Source organism: Mauremys reevesii, linkage group 4 (assembly GCF_016161935.1).
Source record: "Mauremys reevesii isolate NIE-2019 linkage group 4, ASM1616193v1, whole genome shotgun sequence".
Classification (NCBI taxonomy): Eukaryota; Metazoa; Chordata; order Testudines; family Geoemydidae; genus Mauremys; species Mauremys reevesii.
This window is the reverse complement of record NC_052626.1, coordinates 59,593,033-59,609,884: the sequence shown is the minus strand read 5'-3', so window position 1 is coordinate 59,609,884 and position 16,852 is coordinate 59,593,033. Positions and strand designations below refer to the sequence as shown.

The following is a 16,852-nucleotide window of genomic DNA, read 5'->3' as shown; positions in this document are numbered from 1 at the left end:
CATTCACTAGTGAAATGGCTAGAGTCCTGCAAATCTGTGTATATCCGCTTTATATCAGCAGATATACGCATACGTGGATGCAGATATCCACAGACCATTTTTGCGGATCGTGGATTGGATGCGGATACAAATTTTGTATCCGCGCAGAGCCCTCACATCCAGACCCCCAACTAGCTGCACCCAGACTCTAACCCCACCAAGCCAAACTCCCCCAGCACCCAAATACCTCTCCTGAGACCCGCACACCCAGACCACTCTGGCTGAGCCCCAACAACCTTCACCTGGAAGCCCCTACAGAGTCCCATTGCCCCTGCGCATCCAGATCCCCCCACACCTAGACCCCCCCACTGAGCTGCCTGTACTCAGATTGTCCCACACAGAATCTTCTCACCCCACATGTGGATCCCCCCCACATTGAGCCCCTCCACACTTGGATCCTGCCTAGTTGAGCCTACCTGCCCCACACCTGGTGCAGAGGGGCATGGCCCCAGGGTGTTTCTGGGGCAGACTCAGGTCTTGTGCTGTGTCAGGGTCGGGTGCAGCCTCACTGCTGAGTCCGTGTCCTCGGGGTGGAGAGGCAGCAGGGTGACCTTCCACCTTTGTGCAGCCAGTGGCCTGTGCTCCCCACACTGCTGTGCTGGAGCCTCTGCATTTATTTATTGACAAATAAAACTTGCAGAATTTTTAAATATTGTGCACATAATTTTTATTTTTTTGGCGCAGAATGCCCTCAGGAGTAATATAATAAAATACAATAAAATATCCTGCCAAAGCTACTCCTAAACTAGACAGAGATTGCTGTTGTAAGAAGCTAAATGTTCCCACTTTCCAGGAGTGCTGTGTGTATTATCTCTGGCACAACGAGCAGTTCCTACTGGCACAAGGAAGAGATCAGAAACAGAAATTGGACTACTAGACCAGCCCCAATGTAACCATTGCCATTTTACCAAACAAAAGCTGCACTCTAGAATATATTTACAAAGCCAGTTTCAAAGCAGAGTACAGGATCGGGAGTAGATCAATGCACACAAAAGAACTGCTAGTGCAAGTCAGAAGTGCCCACACAGATACTTAGCGCGCAGGCTAGTGGGGGTAGATTCACACCCTGGCATGCCACAAACTAAGTGTTCATGTAGGTAAGCCCTTAGTGTGTAATAATTCTGAGGTGACCTGATCTACAGGGCTGGAAAATAAACTCTCCATATTTATTCAGAAGTAAACTGGGGAAAAGGGAAAGGGGCTGGTTAGTCTGTGGGCCTGATAACAAAGATCTTTACAACTCAACTTCTTTAGCTGTCTTTAGTCAGATTCTATAAAATAATTGAAATAAAGACCGAGAAACACATTTTAAGTGGCAGTGATGAGTATGCATTTGAGAGGTTAGATACTCACATTGGCTGGAAGATGACTCTGCCGGGGTTTCTGAATTAGAATATGGACCTGGAGAAGCGTAAAAAACTCCCCTACTGTGATAACACCATCCTGAAATTTCTACAGAGTAAATAAAGTGCTAATTAGAGTATGCTCATTAGCAAGGGTGCATCCAAAAGATATCCAAAGAGAAGACAGGCAACATGTTTCTTATTAGGAAAAAAATTAAAAGCCTTTTAGATATCTACATACCTCAAATAAATTCTGTTCGCAAATACTGTCCATGAGAAGCTGAGACTCCATCTGACTGCTTCGCTGCACTAGAGAGAAAGCAGACTGCTGTGGTTCAAAAATAAAACTTGATGAAGTCATGACTGTAGGTCCATACCAGTTCAGATTACAAGAACAATTTTCATATAATTCAGAGTTTGACCTTCAAATCATATGAACAATGCTTTTTCTGCCTAAAAAATATGCTTACGCAGGGCTTGTCTACATGTATGGTACAACAGCAATACAGATGCACTGCTGTAGGGCTTAGTGCAGACACTACCTACGCCAAAGGCAGAGCTTCTCCCATCGACATAGGTACTCCACTTCCCTGAGAGGCAGTAGTTATGTTGACAGGAGAAGCCCTCCCGTCGACATAGTGCTGTCTATACTGGGAGTTACAGGCCGGTATAACTATGTCGCTCAGGGCTGTGGATTTTCCACACCCCTCAGTAATGTAGTTATACTGACATAAGTTTATAATGTAGACCAGGGCTTGGCAGCAAAAGAAATACTGTTGGGGAAATCTGAGGTAATAGGAAAGTTCATTAGTAGTTAATGATATGAAGTTTCTAATGTTTATGTTTTAGAATATATCCTAATACAATTTGAATATTATTCACATCACTTATTAGGCATGTGGTAAAAAGGGTTACGGGATCAGAGTTAAGTTGCTTATGAATCTTAACTCCAACATTCTCAAATTTCAAGGATGTTTTTGTTTTTAAGTTACATGTTAATTGGATTTTCTGTTCAGAGTATATTTCCAACTTTCAAATCTTATTTGGCTGAATAATCAAATGAAATAAACTTATCTATATTTTCTTCAGTTCTCTCTAGTACATGTTCCCCTTGTGTCATTTCAATTGATCTGTGACACCTGAGCCTCTCTATTATGAATATAACCACCATTTCTGGTGAGGACAGAGAAAAATTATTGCAGGCCTTCCTTCAACTAGTAACAAGAATCTGCTTTTTCTAAATCACTTCTTAGGAAAAATGCCATTACAATTTGTACTCATTCACAGAATCAAAGAGCTATCTTAACTGAAAAAGATTAATACACATTACCATACAGAGCTTACACGACATGCAGCATTCCCAGAGAAAATAAATGCTGGTAAGAGACCCTTATCTACTAAGTTGATTAAAACTGAAATAAGTTAACAGTTTTAGGTGAATACTGCCAAGAGAGTCTTACTACTAAGATCTATGTCAGCTTTAAGAGAATCCAGACAGCTGCTGTTGCTAGAGTTGGTCCTCTCCAGGCTTTTAGCTGATAGACTTGGAGGATTTTCACCCTCTCGAGTTTCTGCTTGGGTATGAGACAAAATGATGCTGGAGGTAGCCTGAAATCAAACAGTGTTAGGAAAACAGATATTTATTAGGACACTTGCTATATAATGGCTAACTTCTGACTTTCCATAGCAAATCATGTTTAGCGTCAGCATATTATATGTAGGGCCCTACCAAATTCACGGTCCATTTTGGTCAATTTCAGTCATATGATTTTGAAAATCATAAATTTCCTGATTTCAGCTATTTAAATCTGAAATTTCATGGTGTTGGAAATATAGGGGTCTTGACCCAAAAAGGAGTTGGGGGGGGGTCCGCAAGGTTATTGTAGGGGGGTTGCGGTATTGCTACCCTTACTTCTATGCTGCTGCTGGTGGCAGCACTGCCTTCAGAGCTGGGCAACTGTAGAGCAGTGGCTGCTGGCAGGGTGCCCAAGTCTGAAGGCAGATCTGCTGCCAGCAGGCAGTGCAGAAGTAAAGATGGCATGGTATGGTGTTGCCACCCTTACTTCTGTGCTGCTGCTGCAAGGCGCTGCCTTCAGAGGTGGGCACTCGGCCAACAACTGCCAGTCTCCAGCTGCCCAGCTCTGAAGGTAGAGCAGAAGTAAGGTTGGCAATACTGTGACACCCCCTGCCCCCCAAAAAATAACCTTGTGACCCTCTGCAACTCCCTTTTGGGTCAGGACCCCCAATTTGAGAATCATTGGTCTCCACCGTGAAATCTGTATAGTATAGGGTAAAAGCACACAAAAGACCAGATTTCACAGTTCGTGATGCATTTTTCATGGCCGTGAATTTGGTAGGGTCCTATTTATATGTACTAAATAGTAAGGCATTCCACCATAAGGCCATACCAGCCACCTGTCTAACTCCCAGCTCTTCTGGCAGCTGGGGCTGCAGTCACCTTTTCAGCTTTTGGACATTCTCACTACTCTTTGTGAAGTAAAAGCCCAGTTCAGTCTCACTCCAGAACGTCACTCCTCCAAGAACAACCAGTCAGTTGCACCTTGTTTTGTATGCAGTTGGTAATGCTAACTATTTTGTTGTTTGTCTGCTCTGTTTCATGCCTCCCACCTGCTCTCATTATAGAAATAGTCTAAGGAATTAAAAAATACAACTTTAGAAAAGAGCCAGGCAAAGTTATAAAAATAAAAGTAGGCACAGGAATTACAAATAAAGAAACAGAAAAAGCTAAGGGATTAAACAAAGCCAAACAAAGGCATGACTTACAACCAGTCTATATAACCACATGACCTCATTACTGTTATCCTTGTTCTCCCTATCCCTTCTTCCTGCTGTTTGTCCCTCACTTGTTGAGCCTTATCTCAGATAAAGCTATTCAGGGCAAGGACAATAACTTATTCCTTGTTTACATTCAAAGTTGCATTGTGGTTTAACTCAAGGTATGATTTTAAACCAATTTAATTAAATCTGTGCAAAATCCTGTATGGACACAGCAAATTCAATTTAAGCCAGGATAAGGAATCAGTTTAAGCTAAATCTCTATTACACACAAAGAACTAAGAACATTATTAAGGTTGCAAATTCAAGCACTGAAAAATGCTATAATTAAGGTTGCCTGTGCATTTGGCAGGAATGAAGTTAAATATTCTACTGGAGAACAGGTCATAATTCTAAGTATCAACAACATCCTGCTCCATCTTTCTTACTAGAAACACAAATATTGCTAAGTTTGGGTCTGTAGGGAAAAGCTAACGAAGTAATGTGACCCTGTCAAATGGTTTGATGACTATAAACACATACCAAAGAAAGAATTAGCATGAAACTATTACGGGTGGGTGCTTTAAAACTGGCATGAAAATCAGTACTCTCTCTGTTATCCCAAATTCCTCTCACTTCAGTAGGGAGTTCGACACATCAATTTATTTTGTGGCTAAGGCAAAAGACAGGAAAGACAGTGGGGAAAGGCAGAGAACCATAAACATTAATAAACTGGTGATTGAGAGAAACCCAAGAGTAAAGACTACACTAAGAAACTTTTTAATTCACATTCCTATAATTTAGGCAGAATGAAATCAAAGCCCTGGGACAATTGACCACATTCTGATCACTGAGTGATTAGGCTCACCCGCTGTTCTTTTGTGGTATCACCATCCCAGCTCTCAGCCCTCTTGATCTTCTTTCCTTTCTGGAGTTCCTCTTCCTCTTGTTCCCAAGCTCTCTTCTGGTTGCTGAAAGTTTCTTGCTCCTCTAATGGATAGCTTTGATTGTGAAAGATCTCTTTTTTGTTCATCTCATTATAGGTTCCATCAAGGGGCTCATAACTTACAAAGTCAACTAAATCCATTTCCTCTGGGCATGTAGGAAGCAATTCCTCATCTATATACTGAGAAGGGCTCAAGTTCTGCCTTCCAATGGGATAGATGTTGTCAGAGGTTTTGCTGGTGACTAAATTTATTTCTGGAACCTGAGCTTCTACTCCGCCCACTGATTTGGCATTGAGGTCTTCTACACTTGGAACAGTGGAATTTCTTTTGTTTGGCAATTTAGGCGGGAAGATACCTAGGGGTAGCTTTCTCACTTGACATTTATCTGTATGTGTTGTGTCTAAAGGAGCATCTCCAGTTTCAAGATATATATTTTCCTGTTCTTTGATATAAAATGCATTATTAGACATATTTTCAACATCTTTTCCTAAACTCAAAGGATCTTCTGGCTGTGTTGCCAACTTGGGAAAAGTTTCAGCAAGATTAGACACAGCAGCAGTTTGAGAGACTGGGACAACTTCAGACTTCCTTCTACAATTTTTTAGCCTTGAACAAATATTAACAATACCTGATAATTCAGACACAAGGCTGGGATCTACTTGTTCTGCAGGAATGTCATTGACTTGGGAGAACTGCTTAGTCTGTTCAGAGTCTTTTTGGGAATCTGTTGTAAGTTTTTCCCATTCAGTAGATACTCCCTCATTTTCCTTAGTCTCTTTGTAAGAAAGTAGAACAGTGTCTGATCCATCAATGTCTAACTCTGTGGGCCTGCGTTCATGTCCAGATGAAGTCAACTTCCCTGGATCATCTTTCAAGTCTATACTTCCAGTATCCAACACATTAACTGCACCCCTGTTCAAACTATCAGTGATCTCTTTAGATAAGTGAGACTGCTGGACTGGAATTTGAACCTGGGACACACCATTACAATTTTCTTCATCACAATCCAGGAGGTTATTCTCAGCAACTTTTCTTTGACTTTCAATCTTGTAAGTCGGGGATTCTATTTGGTTCTCTGGAAGCTTGAAAGATACTCTCTTTGATTTAGGTTTTACTTGTTTTCTCAGATCCTGGCAGTATACAGAACTTGAGTTGCCCTTGGGAAGGTTAATAACATTCTGTGGTTCCTGAACAATATCCAAAGTGACTTCAGGAAGTGACAGAGTAACAGGACCAATGGACTTTTCCATGGCAACGTTGTGGATTTTCAATGTATCTGTTTCTTCCTTTTTATAGGGAAATACTAAAACTGATAAAGCAGGGAAATCCGGTCCATGTTTGTCCCTAAAATCTGAGTGGCATCCATTACCCAAATCTTCTGCATGCATAAAACGCATTTTCTCTCCACAGATAGGGGCCGATGTTCTATATAAATTCTGCTGGTGGTGGCTTTTACTTGACATTTCTTGGTTCTCAGATCCTTTAAGATTATTACTATTAATAGCAACAGTGTGAGATGCAGTGATATCCATCTTATCCTGGTTACACGTAAACACAGTGGTTTCATTAACAGGAAGAACAGGACCAATGCGGGTGGTCTGCTCACCTTGTAGGGCAATTTTATCATCTAAGGACATTGTATGGATTTTAGTAGTCTCCATGTCATCACCCATCGCAAACACAACTGTTTTGCTATTTGAAAAAGCTTCCTGTCCAATCCACTTATCTGGTTTTAATCTATCCACATGCATGACTCTTTCCATAGTTTTATCAATAGTGTGAGATTCAGTTATTTCCATATCAGCCTGATTAAATACAAACACCATTTTATCTCCATGAACTACAGACTGGGTTTGAGGTGCTCTCTCACCTTGTGGGGCAATTTCACGGTTTATTGGTGCTGTATGGCTGTTTGTGATCTCCGTGTCATTCTCACCACCCAGTGAAAACACAACAGTCTTTTCACTGGTTGATCCAATCAGACTTTTCCTTCCAGTCCCTTTACCTACTTCAGGCACAGTCTGGGATGCAGCCTTTTCCATGGTTTTATCAATTACAACAGTGTTGGGTCTAGTTATTTCCATGTCATCATTGTATGTAAATAAAACAGTTTTATCTGCAGGGATTAAGGGTATTACATTACCTGAACTCTTGCCTTGTAGGTAAATTTTGTCGTCTGTTGCCATGGTGTGACTTTTGGTCATCTCCATGTCATTCTCGTCACCCAGTGAAAACACAACAGTCTTTTCACTGGTTGATCCAATCAGACTTTTCCTTCCAGTCCCTTTACCTACTTCAGGCACAGTCTGGGATGCAGCCTTTTCCATGTGTTTATCAATTACAACAGTGTTGGGTCTAGTTATTTCCATGTCATCACTGTAGGTAAATACAACAGTTTTATCTGCAGGGATTAAGGGTATTACATTACCTGAACTCTTGCCTTGTAGGTAAATTTTGTCGTCTGTTGCCATGGTGTGACTTTTGGTCATCTCCATGTCATTCTCGTCACCCAGTGAAAACACAACAGTCTTTTCACTGGTTGATCCAATCAGACTTTTCCTTCCAGTCCCTTTACCTACTTCAGGCACAGTCTGGGATGCAGCCTTTTCTATGGGTTTATCAATTACAACAGTGTTGGGTCTAGTTATTTCCATGTCATCACTGTAGGTAAATACAACAGTTTTATCTGCAGGGATTAAGGGTATTACATTACTTGACCTCTTGCCTTGTAGGTAAATTTTATGGTCTGTTGCCATGGTGTGACTTTTAGTCATCTCCATATCATCATCCACTGAAAATATGACAGTCTTCTCATTTGAAAGAGACAATGGCTTTAAGGGGCATTGGTCACATCCTTGTTGCTGCAGACTATCTGCAGCTATAATGGTAGGGCATGAGGTCAAGTCCTTTTTCTTTGGAAATAATGTATTGTCTTTTCTTTCTGTTAAAACGGTATCAGGAACATTTACTACACAGCTACCAGTCAAATCCATATTTTCCTCAGAGAAAAAAACAACTGACTTTTCCAAAAGAGACGCCATCTGTGAATTTTTGATATCTGGCATCGATGTTCTGGCTGTTTTAGTGAAGTCCTGTTTTGAAGAAAGTGAAGCTGCTTTACTAGTTGAAGAAAGTCTCTCAGAATTTGCAGTGTTTGACAGTACCTTGTTTAATGCTACCATAGTATGGCTTTGCTGTTCCAATTTGGAATTTTTTGAGTCAATGTGTATTCCCGCTGTCTTCCCAAAATGCACATTTCCTTTAATATCAGAGGGAAGGGCTTCATCACTGGAAGTGAAAGAAAACCTTGGAGCAACAAGGGCTGGAATTTGGTTATTTCCAGGAGTGTCATCCTTTTGATTTGAGTTTATTGTGAGACTCCCACATTCTATTGCTGCAGTCTGACTTCTAGTAATATCTATATCAGAACCACCAGAAAATAAGAGGGTCTTATTTTGTAGTTGTTTTGGTTTAGATATTACACTGTTCTGAATATGTGTACTCTCATATTCTTGTGCTACTAGAATAGGAGCAAAGTCAAGAGCAGCAGTATGATTTCTGGTTATATCCATACTTTGATCATCTGGAAAAACAACAGTTTTGTCATTAGTATAGGCAAGTGAAGGGTTGACTAGACTTTTCCTCAATTGTTGAGCTATTTCACAGTTTTGCCTTTGTAAAGGTTTCAGCACACAGTTATTGCTGGCAATGGTGTGGCTTTTAGGGACTTCCATCTCTTGCTCTTGTGATGAAAAAATAATGGTTTTGGGATTGGGATGGCTTCTTTTAATATCCATGTGATCACTCATTCCTGAAAGAGGGTTTTCCTTGTCAAGGTTTAGAAGACTTACAGCTTCATTCACTTCTTTGTTCCAGTTCTCTCCTGGAATAGTTTTAGGCTGCATATGTTGTTGGCTTGTAGTTATTCCAGTGTTTTGATTGTCAATGACTACAGCATGACATTTAGTTATTTCCATTTCTTCCTGCTCATTTAAATTAGAAGAGCTAGATTTGTTACCAAAACTTTGAGGTTTGAATTTCACAGAAGTGGACATACCAGCAGAGACAGGAGGAAGTTGACTTGCAATGTCCTTTTCAACATCCTTGGCAATATAACTTCTAGTCAAGTCCATATCTTCCCCTGAGAAGACTATTGTTTTGTCAGTTGGCCATGAAATGAGCAGAGAGGTCACTGTGCTGTGTCGAAATGTGCCCTTAGAAGTCCAAGAACCAGGATTTGCATTTGAATCTAGCCCCAGAGTCTCAGAAGCAGCTCTGTGATTTTGGATCCCTTTTTCACTTCCATTATCTGGCACAGAAGATATTGTGTGTGCATTCTTTGTACATTGCCTGAGAACTTGATTATCTGAAGTTATTTGACATTTTGTAATGTCCATGTCGTCATCTCTTGAAACTGTTTTTTCCATTAGCAAAGAGATGGCATTTCCTGGGTTTTGAAAAGCTTCATAACAAGACTTGCCAGTTGCCTTGGAAGTTTCATTACAGTTTACAACTGTACAGTTCCCAGTAACTTCCATATCATTACAGCTGGAAAAGACAATGGTTTTATCACCATGGAAGACGGGCTCACAAGAAACACATCCAGGAACCACAGTCCTTGTTCTGCAACCTTGATTAGAGGTCTGTGATGCTTTGTAACTGTCTATCAAGATAGTATGGTTTTGAGTAATACCCTCCTCATCTTCTACACTTACAGTTTTCTTTTCAACACACCTTTGGGGGTCCTGTGGAACAATCATTTGATTGTTAGATGTTCTCTTTAATCTAGAATGGTCAGACACAAAACTGGATGATAAATCCATTCTGATGGTCTGACTGTGTTTCTCAATGTTGAATGTGTTATTTTTGGAAAGGGACATTTTTACAGTTTGGCTGGCAGTCATATCCATATCTCCACAAGCCACAGTTACATCACCACATTCTAATTGCTTTGATAAGGCTTCACAAGTATTGGGGAACATGGTATTAATGTTAGATACATGACACTTCGTAATATCCATTCCATCATCTTGTCCTCTGAAGATTCTAGTCACATTGCCGGTGTTCTCTTGTGCATGGGAATGTACACACTCCACTGGAGGAAATGCATTACTTTCTGGAAGTTGTGAAGGGACAAAAAACAGGTTCTCCTTGTCAGGTCCTTCAAGAGTAGGGCTGGCAAACATTTCACTTGACTTCAGGCTTGTCAAGAATTCACTGAAATCTATTTTCTTTACTGGGTCAAAGTCTGGCTTCTGTTGAAGAGACGGACATGCATAATTTGCATCTGTAGGATCACAGAAAAAACGAAATTCCTTGTTCATTTCTGGCCCTTCATTTTTAGATGTTAACCCAGCTAAAAATGATTTGATGTCTATTTTCCTAGGTTTGTCAATTTCTTCATTGCTTTTAAGGTTACGTGTGATCACTGCAGTGTGACTAGCTGTCATATCCATTTCGTTTTCATCCAAAAAGATAAGTGTTCTGTTGTTTCTATTCATTTGATTGTTGTCTGTATCATGCCACTAATGAAGGACAGGAAATGAAAGTTACTGACATTTACAAGAAGTGCTAAATCAATTAATCTGGTTAATACAAGGCTCAATTAATGTGGCATAAAGGCCAGTTTTATTTATTTATTTAAAAATACACTTGTATCTGACCTTCTGGGTGAGCAGCAGGGCCGCCCAGAGGATTCAGAGGGCCTGGGGTCCTCGGCGGCGGGGGCCCCCGGCTTCGGCGGTAATTCGGCGGCGGGGGGTCCTTCCGCTCTGGGACCCGCCGCCGAAGTGCCCTGAAGACCCGCAGCGGGGGTTCCCGCCACCGAATTACCGCCGAAGACCCAGCTCTTCGGCGGCGGGTCCTGCAGCGGAAGGACCCCCTGCCGCAGGTCTTCGGGGCACTTCGGCGACGGGTCCCAGTGTGGAAGGACCCCCCGCCACCGAAATTACCACCAAAGACCCGGAGTGGAAGAAGCTCTGGGGGCCCGGGCCCCGTGAGAGTTTTCTGGGGCCCCTGGAGTGAGTGAAGGATCCCGCTCCAGAGGCCACGAAAAACTCTCATGGGGGCCCCTGAGGGGCCCAGAGCCTGGGGCAAATTGCCCCACTTGCCCTCCCCACCGCCCCCCCGGGTAGCCCTGTTGAGCAGTAAGTACAGACACAGCTGTAGCTAAAAATGAAAGCTTACACACCTTCAAGGAAAGGGACAGGATTCCATAATTACAGCATAATGCTATGTAACATTTTAGAGTAAGAGTTTACTTCGGAATTTTACAGTGAAATATAAACTTCTGATACGTTGGATCTATCTTGCTTAGATTATAGCTGGATCACTGATCCTTATTCATAAAGTTGGGTCAGTTATGGATCAAAAATGTTACATTTTTCTTTCCAGTCATATGTTGTGGCCTAATCCTTTCTTCCTGGCTGCAGTCAAAAGCCCTGCCTTGTTGCTGGCATATGTATGCTCATATCAGCAACGGGGTCTGGAAGTTATATAACTCTTCTTCCCACAACCAAGAAGATAATGAAGAAAAGATTAGACAACCAAACGTAGTGAAAGAAAACTGACCAATAATGATCCACAATTGATCAGGATCCTCATATTTTATAAAGCGCAGATCAAGGAAAAATATTCTATACACACTTTATTTAAAGTACAATTCTTTTATGCAATGCAAGCAATAAGCAGTATGCTAGAAGAAGTATAATCTGTTTGGGCTTTTCTAAAACAATTGGGAGCCTAGGTTTTAACTTGACCAGTTTAGCATGTGTTAAGGTATACACTGCCTTGTCTACACCAGACTTTAGAACATTTTAGTTAGCTTATATTAGATAACACGTCATTAAACCCTAGTCTAGAAAAAGTCAAATGGCATTGCAACAGCAGCAAGTATCTTGGCAAATGTCTGCCTGGAAAAAAAAGAAGCACGAGCATGTTCCACAACACTGGATTACATCCTCCCAGGATGCATGAGTGAAGTGTAACAACACACAAGCTCAATGATTTACCTGACCATGATTACAATAAGATTAGCTGCAAGGTTGGGCTTTTCACTGCCTGAGTCAGTAGGGAAATCTACAGAGACATGCTCAAACACCAACTGTTTACTATCTTTCTGGAACAATGCAGTGGCCATAGAGATAATGGGTTAATGTATCTATTCTTGCCTCCATCTTCAAAAGAAGATCACTAGATGACAGAAGCATGGGTGAGCTCTCCTAGCTATGAAAAGGCAGTTGGCACAAAAGTCTCTTCTGCATACCCTGAGATCACAACTTCCTACACAAATGAATGCAATACATTTTGGACCCAAATATTCTCAGCATGAAAGAGTGAAAGTATTCACATACCTCAGTCTGCTGCACCGGTGTCTGGATTGGGGCATGAAGCAAAGTGTCCATTCCTTTTAAGAGAAAAAAGTATTGCATCCATTGAGTTTGGGATCATAGGAAATGGGGATCTGTGAACTTACTCTACATATATCAGTAACTGTGTGTGGACTGAACAAAAATACAGCCAACTAAGACAAATATACCCTGAAATAAGTTTTCATCAATCTCTTGTGAGGAAGTAGCTGAGGTCCTACAGCAGGACGCTTGCCAAGCAGTTTATGGGGTAAAAACTCCAGTTACACAACAGTTCTCTTCATTAACAGACAGACTGTTCCAGGACTGCTCACATCCTTTTTCACAATAAGCAATTTTGGCCAAAAGTAACTTGTTAATAAAGAAATCTACTTTCAAACTTACCAGTAATCTCGCACTGAACGGTTTCAGGTCCTTCATTTCTAAAAAAAAAAAAAAGTAGTTTTACACAAACAGTTTACTAAAAGATTTCAAAACACAGGGCTCTTATTTCAGTAGTATAACAAGAAGTGAGCAGTAGGCATGGAACAGTGTTCAGGTATTGAACAGCAGGTAACAGATGCTGTGAGTAGACCTGTAATATACAAAGTTGCAGTCCAATAAGGCTGAAGAGAGCCCTTAACCCAAGAAATTATTGCAACATTACATGTAAAGATGATACTGCCCATCCCAAATATTTTGCGTACTGGTGAATTATTACTTGCCACTGAGGAAGAGAGAAGGGCTGAAATTAATTCCTCATTCTAAGCCCAGACCTTCTGCTTTAGGTTATCCCCTTCTGATCCCAACGAGCTATAAGGTAGTTTCAGTTCAATCTTCTGTAAACTAAAAGGCTCCAGTCATTTCATCTCAGGGAAAGGGGAGTAACAAGTGAACTCCTCTCAGTGTGACTTCTGATGCCCCCTCTTTTCGGAGTCCTTTACTGCTCTTTCAGGACTGATAGACTTTTGCACAATGAAGGAAAAATGGGGGGCGGGGAGAAGTGGGAAGAGGGTTGGTTTAAAGCATAGATTCATAGACTCTAGGACTGGAAGGGACCTCGAGAGGTCATCAAGTGCAGTCCCCTGCCCTCATGGCAGGACCAAATACTGTCTAGACCATCCCTGATGGACATTTATCTAACCTACTCTTAAATATCTCCAGAGATGGAGATTCCACAACCTCCCTAGGCAATTTATTCCAGTGTTTAACCACCCTGACAGTTAGGAACTTTTTCCTAATGTCCAACCTAAACCTCCCTTGCTGCAGTTTAAGCCCCTTGCTTCTTGTTCTATCCTTAGAGGCTAAGATGAACAAGTTTTCTCCCATCTCCTTATGACACCCTTTTAGACACCTGAAAACTGCTATCATGTCCCCTCTCAGTCTTCTCTTTTCCAAACTAAACAAACCCAATTCTTTCAACCTTCCTTCATAGGTCATGTTAGCACCTAGATAGGGCTTGACTCCTTTAAAAATGTTAGTTGTTTGTAGCCAATCCTAAGCTCCTCCCTCACCAACTAAAATGTTTTAAAGGCATCAAACTCTACATTGACGAGGTGCATCAATATGTTTTACACGCTTTAATCAAAATCACACTAATTTTTTTAAAAACACCACCACATTCCCCCTCATCTAGACAAGGCCTTAGAGCCCAGATTCCATGGGCTTGTCTTCACTATGAAAAGAGGTGTATTTTTAGCATGAATTAGTAAACTCAATAGGGTTCACCTCAAAGAGCTAACATGTTAAACATATTTTTATCTAGTATAGATATGATCCAAACTATCTTCCCTGTCCCATTAATTGTCTTTTAAAGTGCAAATACCACCACTGTGGTACTGCATAGGGATTGGAAGCTTTTGAAACATAAAGGTCTGTCCATCCTTTAAAAATCTTTGGGAAAAATCTAGGCTTTGTTATTTTCTAAAGACTTCCACTATCTTCATAGAACTAAACATCACTAGCAGCAGAAAGCTTGAAGAAGAAACTTTTCTAGATTCTTTGGGAGCTATGACTAGTGGTGAATACCATGACCCATACAGCCTTATTATTCTGAGTGGCTGAACTGAACATGTGCTTTCTTTAAGATTATCGTTTCCATAACCAAGCTAAACCTCCTAAACTAATTTTTAAAATAAGAGTATGCCATGTTTAATTTTGTTTTTGAGAGAAACATTAATTTTGATGGTTGCGTCATGCAAGGAATTTTCCTCCCTCAGAGCAGAGCTCTTAAGGTGTGAAAAAAAGCAATTTTCCAAACTTACTGGTTAAACAGGATTTGATTCCTTATATTTGCTGCTCTCTCTAAAAATAAAATGAGAATACAAATATTAAAGCAACAATATGAAAAGCAACATCAAGACATTCAGAGATAGGAATTAACTTCAGGAAAAAGGTGTTCTACACTTTCTGACTTTTGTTGTGCCCTCTCATAGTCAGAAAACCAGAGGAACAGAACAGCTTGATGTTCTGTTAACTCTTTTCAGGTACTTGCTACACAAACTTTTGTGAGCTGGGAGTAGATAGAAGGATATTCTGCTGGGTCTCTAGAAATTGAATACAAATGGCTAAATATATAAAATAGGATCGTTTATTTTGATCTATCAAAAGTTTCTTCTCTTAGTTACATGATCTACAAAACTGTTAACTAATGGGCTCTCAGCCTGCATGCAGCTACATAGGCTGAATCAGACCTGTCAGTCACTGACAGCTGGCCCCGCCCCTCCCTATCAGTGACTGATAGGTCTAGTTCTGCTTACGTAGCTGCATGCATGCTGAAAACCCACTGGCCAACAGATCTGTAGACCCTGTAATTGAAAGAGAAATGAGTCTTTACCTGTATTTTCTGGCTCTACCACATTAATTTGAAGATCTGTCTGGAAAACTCTGAAACAAAGAACAGAATAGCCATTGTATAAGCTACACAAAATTATCTCTACTGGAGCAAAAGATGTTCTGTTTAAAACCAAGTAGGAAAAAAAAATCACTTTTGGTTTCAGCCCTTCTCTATATTGTATGTTCTACAAAATACCTGAAAACAAGTGCTCAGAAAGACAAGAACTTCCTGAAATTACTCTAACTTCCCATGGGAAATTATTGGACTTAAAATGAAAGCCACAAAAGTGAATTAATGACACAACCAAAACATTCTAGTTATAAAATCTTTCCTTTTGCCTTCTTTTCGAGACAGGCAGAATGGGTTACGGATCTCTTCAAATTCCTGAGGTGTCTGACTTTCAATTTACTCCCGCCACCAATAATATTCAGTTCCTTCACTTGAATTCTCATGCATTTATGCAAACCTATCAGTTTCACTGGCCACCAGCTCACTGCCTGGGATGTACATTTATACATAAACAATCTGTAGATCAGCAACCTTCAGATTAAACATACTTTATGGTATCTGCAAAGCTGACACGGCGAGAGTTCTTCCGACGCTTCTCAGTGTCATAATCCTAAAGATAGAGAGAGGACACAACAATATGATTTACAGATGACTGTTAATCTTATTCCATATAAGCCAGCAAACCATTCCTTGGAAAAGATGGGTGCACAATACATGGAATGCATTTACTATCATCTTTAACAGCTCATCAGAGCACAACAACTGGAGTTCACATATAATCCACAAAGTTATGCAGTAGAGAACCAATTAGATTTAAGGATGCAGCCCTTAAAGTACATCTTCTGCACTAAACTATTCTCCATGCTACTGTGATATATCTGATGCACAGTTTCAGATTTCAATATAGCCAGGCCTAATTTAGCTAGAAGAACAGTAATTCCATCTACAGCTTTTCTCAGACTTCCCTTTCCCTAACCTACAGGTCCCCACCCTAGAGCAACCAGCTATTGTGGAGTCTTCCTCTCAAAAATCAGTCATCTCTCAGGCACAGTAAGTAGAGCACTACTGACAGGAGTGTTTCTCATACTGCCTGACACACTAGAAAATGCACATGGTGCTGAGCAAGGGATTTACAGAATTTCTCTCAATCCTACCAAGTAGCCAAGAAGGATGGGAAGAAACAAAGATTCACCATCCTCACTACTGTGGGAAGAGACGTATCAAAGAATCACAAAATAACCACAACAGAGTGTCTTGCAATAGCACTGTTCGTATTGCGTCACTGTTGTCACAGGGTAAACAGTGCAATGGAATGTTAGGACTTCACAGCTCTATGGCTCTCTGACTCCATTCACAGATCCAGCGGCTCTGAATCTCAGCAAGGTTGAGGATCAGTTATTTAAGGGAATATACAGAAGACTTACATGACAGGGTCTATATATACGTGCAACAAGACTAATTCTGTGGAATTCTTCTAAATGCATTTCAAAAATCGACAACAGTGCCAGCAACGTGAGCAATTGTGAGTAAAGTCAAACTGCTAAGAAATGATGGAGT

The 16,852-nt window shown here is 40.8% G+C and overlaps 1 protein-coding gene across 2 annotated transcripts in view; it reads right to left on the bottom strand.

Annotated features, from left to right (window-relative positions):
- KNL1 (kinetochore scaffold 1) overlaps positions 1-16,852 on the bottom strand; it is a 46,717-nt gene that overhangs the window by 19,089 nt on the left and 10,776 nt on the right. For both annotated transcript variants that reach the window (XM_039537651.1, XM_039537650.1), the window contains exons 5-13: positions 15,844-15,905; positions 15,287-15,336; positions 14,715-14,754; positions 12,856-12,893; positions 12,457-12,509; positions 5,026-10,629; positions 2,843-2,990; positions 1,624-1,691; positions 1,393-1,491 (exon numbers count right to left, since the gene is read on the bottom strand). In XM_039537651.1, coding sequence (XP_039393585.1) covers positions 1,393-1,491; positions 1,624-1,691; positions 2,843-2,990; positions 5,026-10,629; positions 12,457-12,509; positions 12,856-12,893; positions 14,715-14,754; positions 15,287-15,336; positions 15,844-15,905 — 6,162 coding nt within the window. The remainder of the gene's footprint in view (positions 1-1,392; positions 1,492-1,623; positions 1,692-2,842; positions 2,991-5,025; positions 10,630-12,456; positions 12,510-12,855; positions 12,894-14,714; positions 14,755-15,286; positions 15,337-15,843; positions 15,906-16,852) is intronic.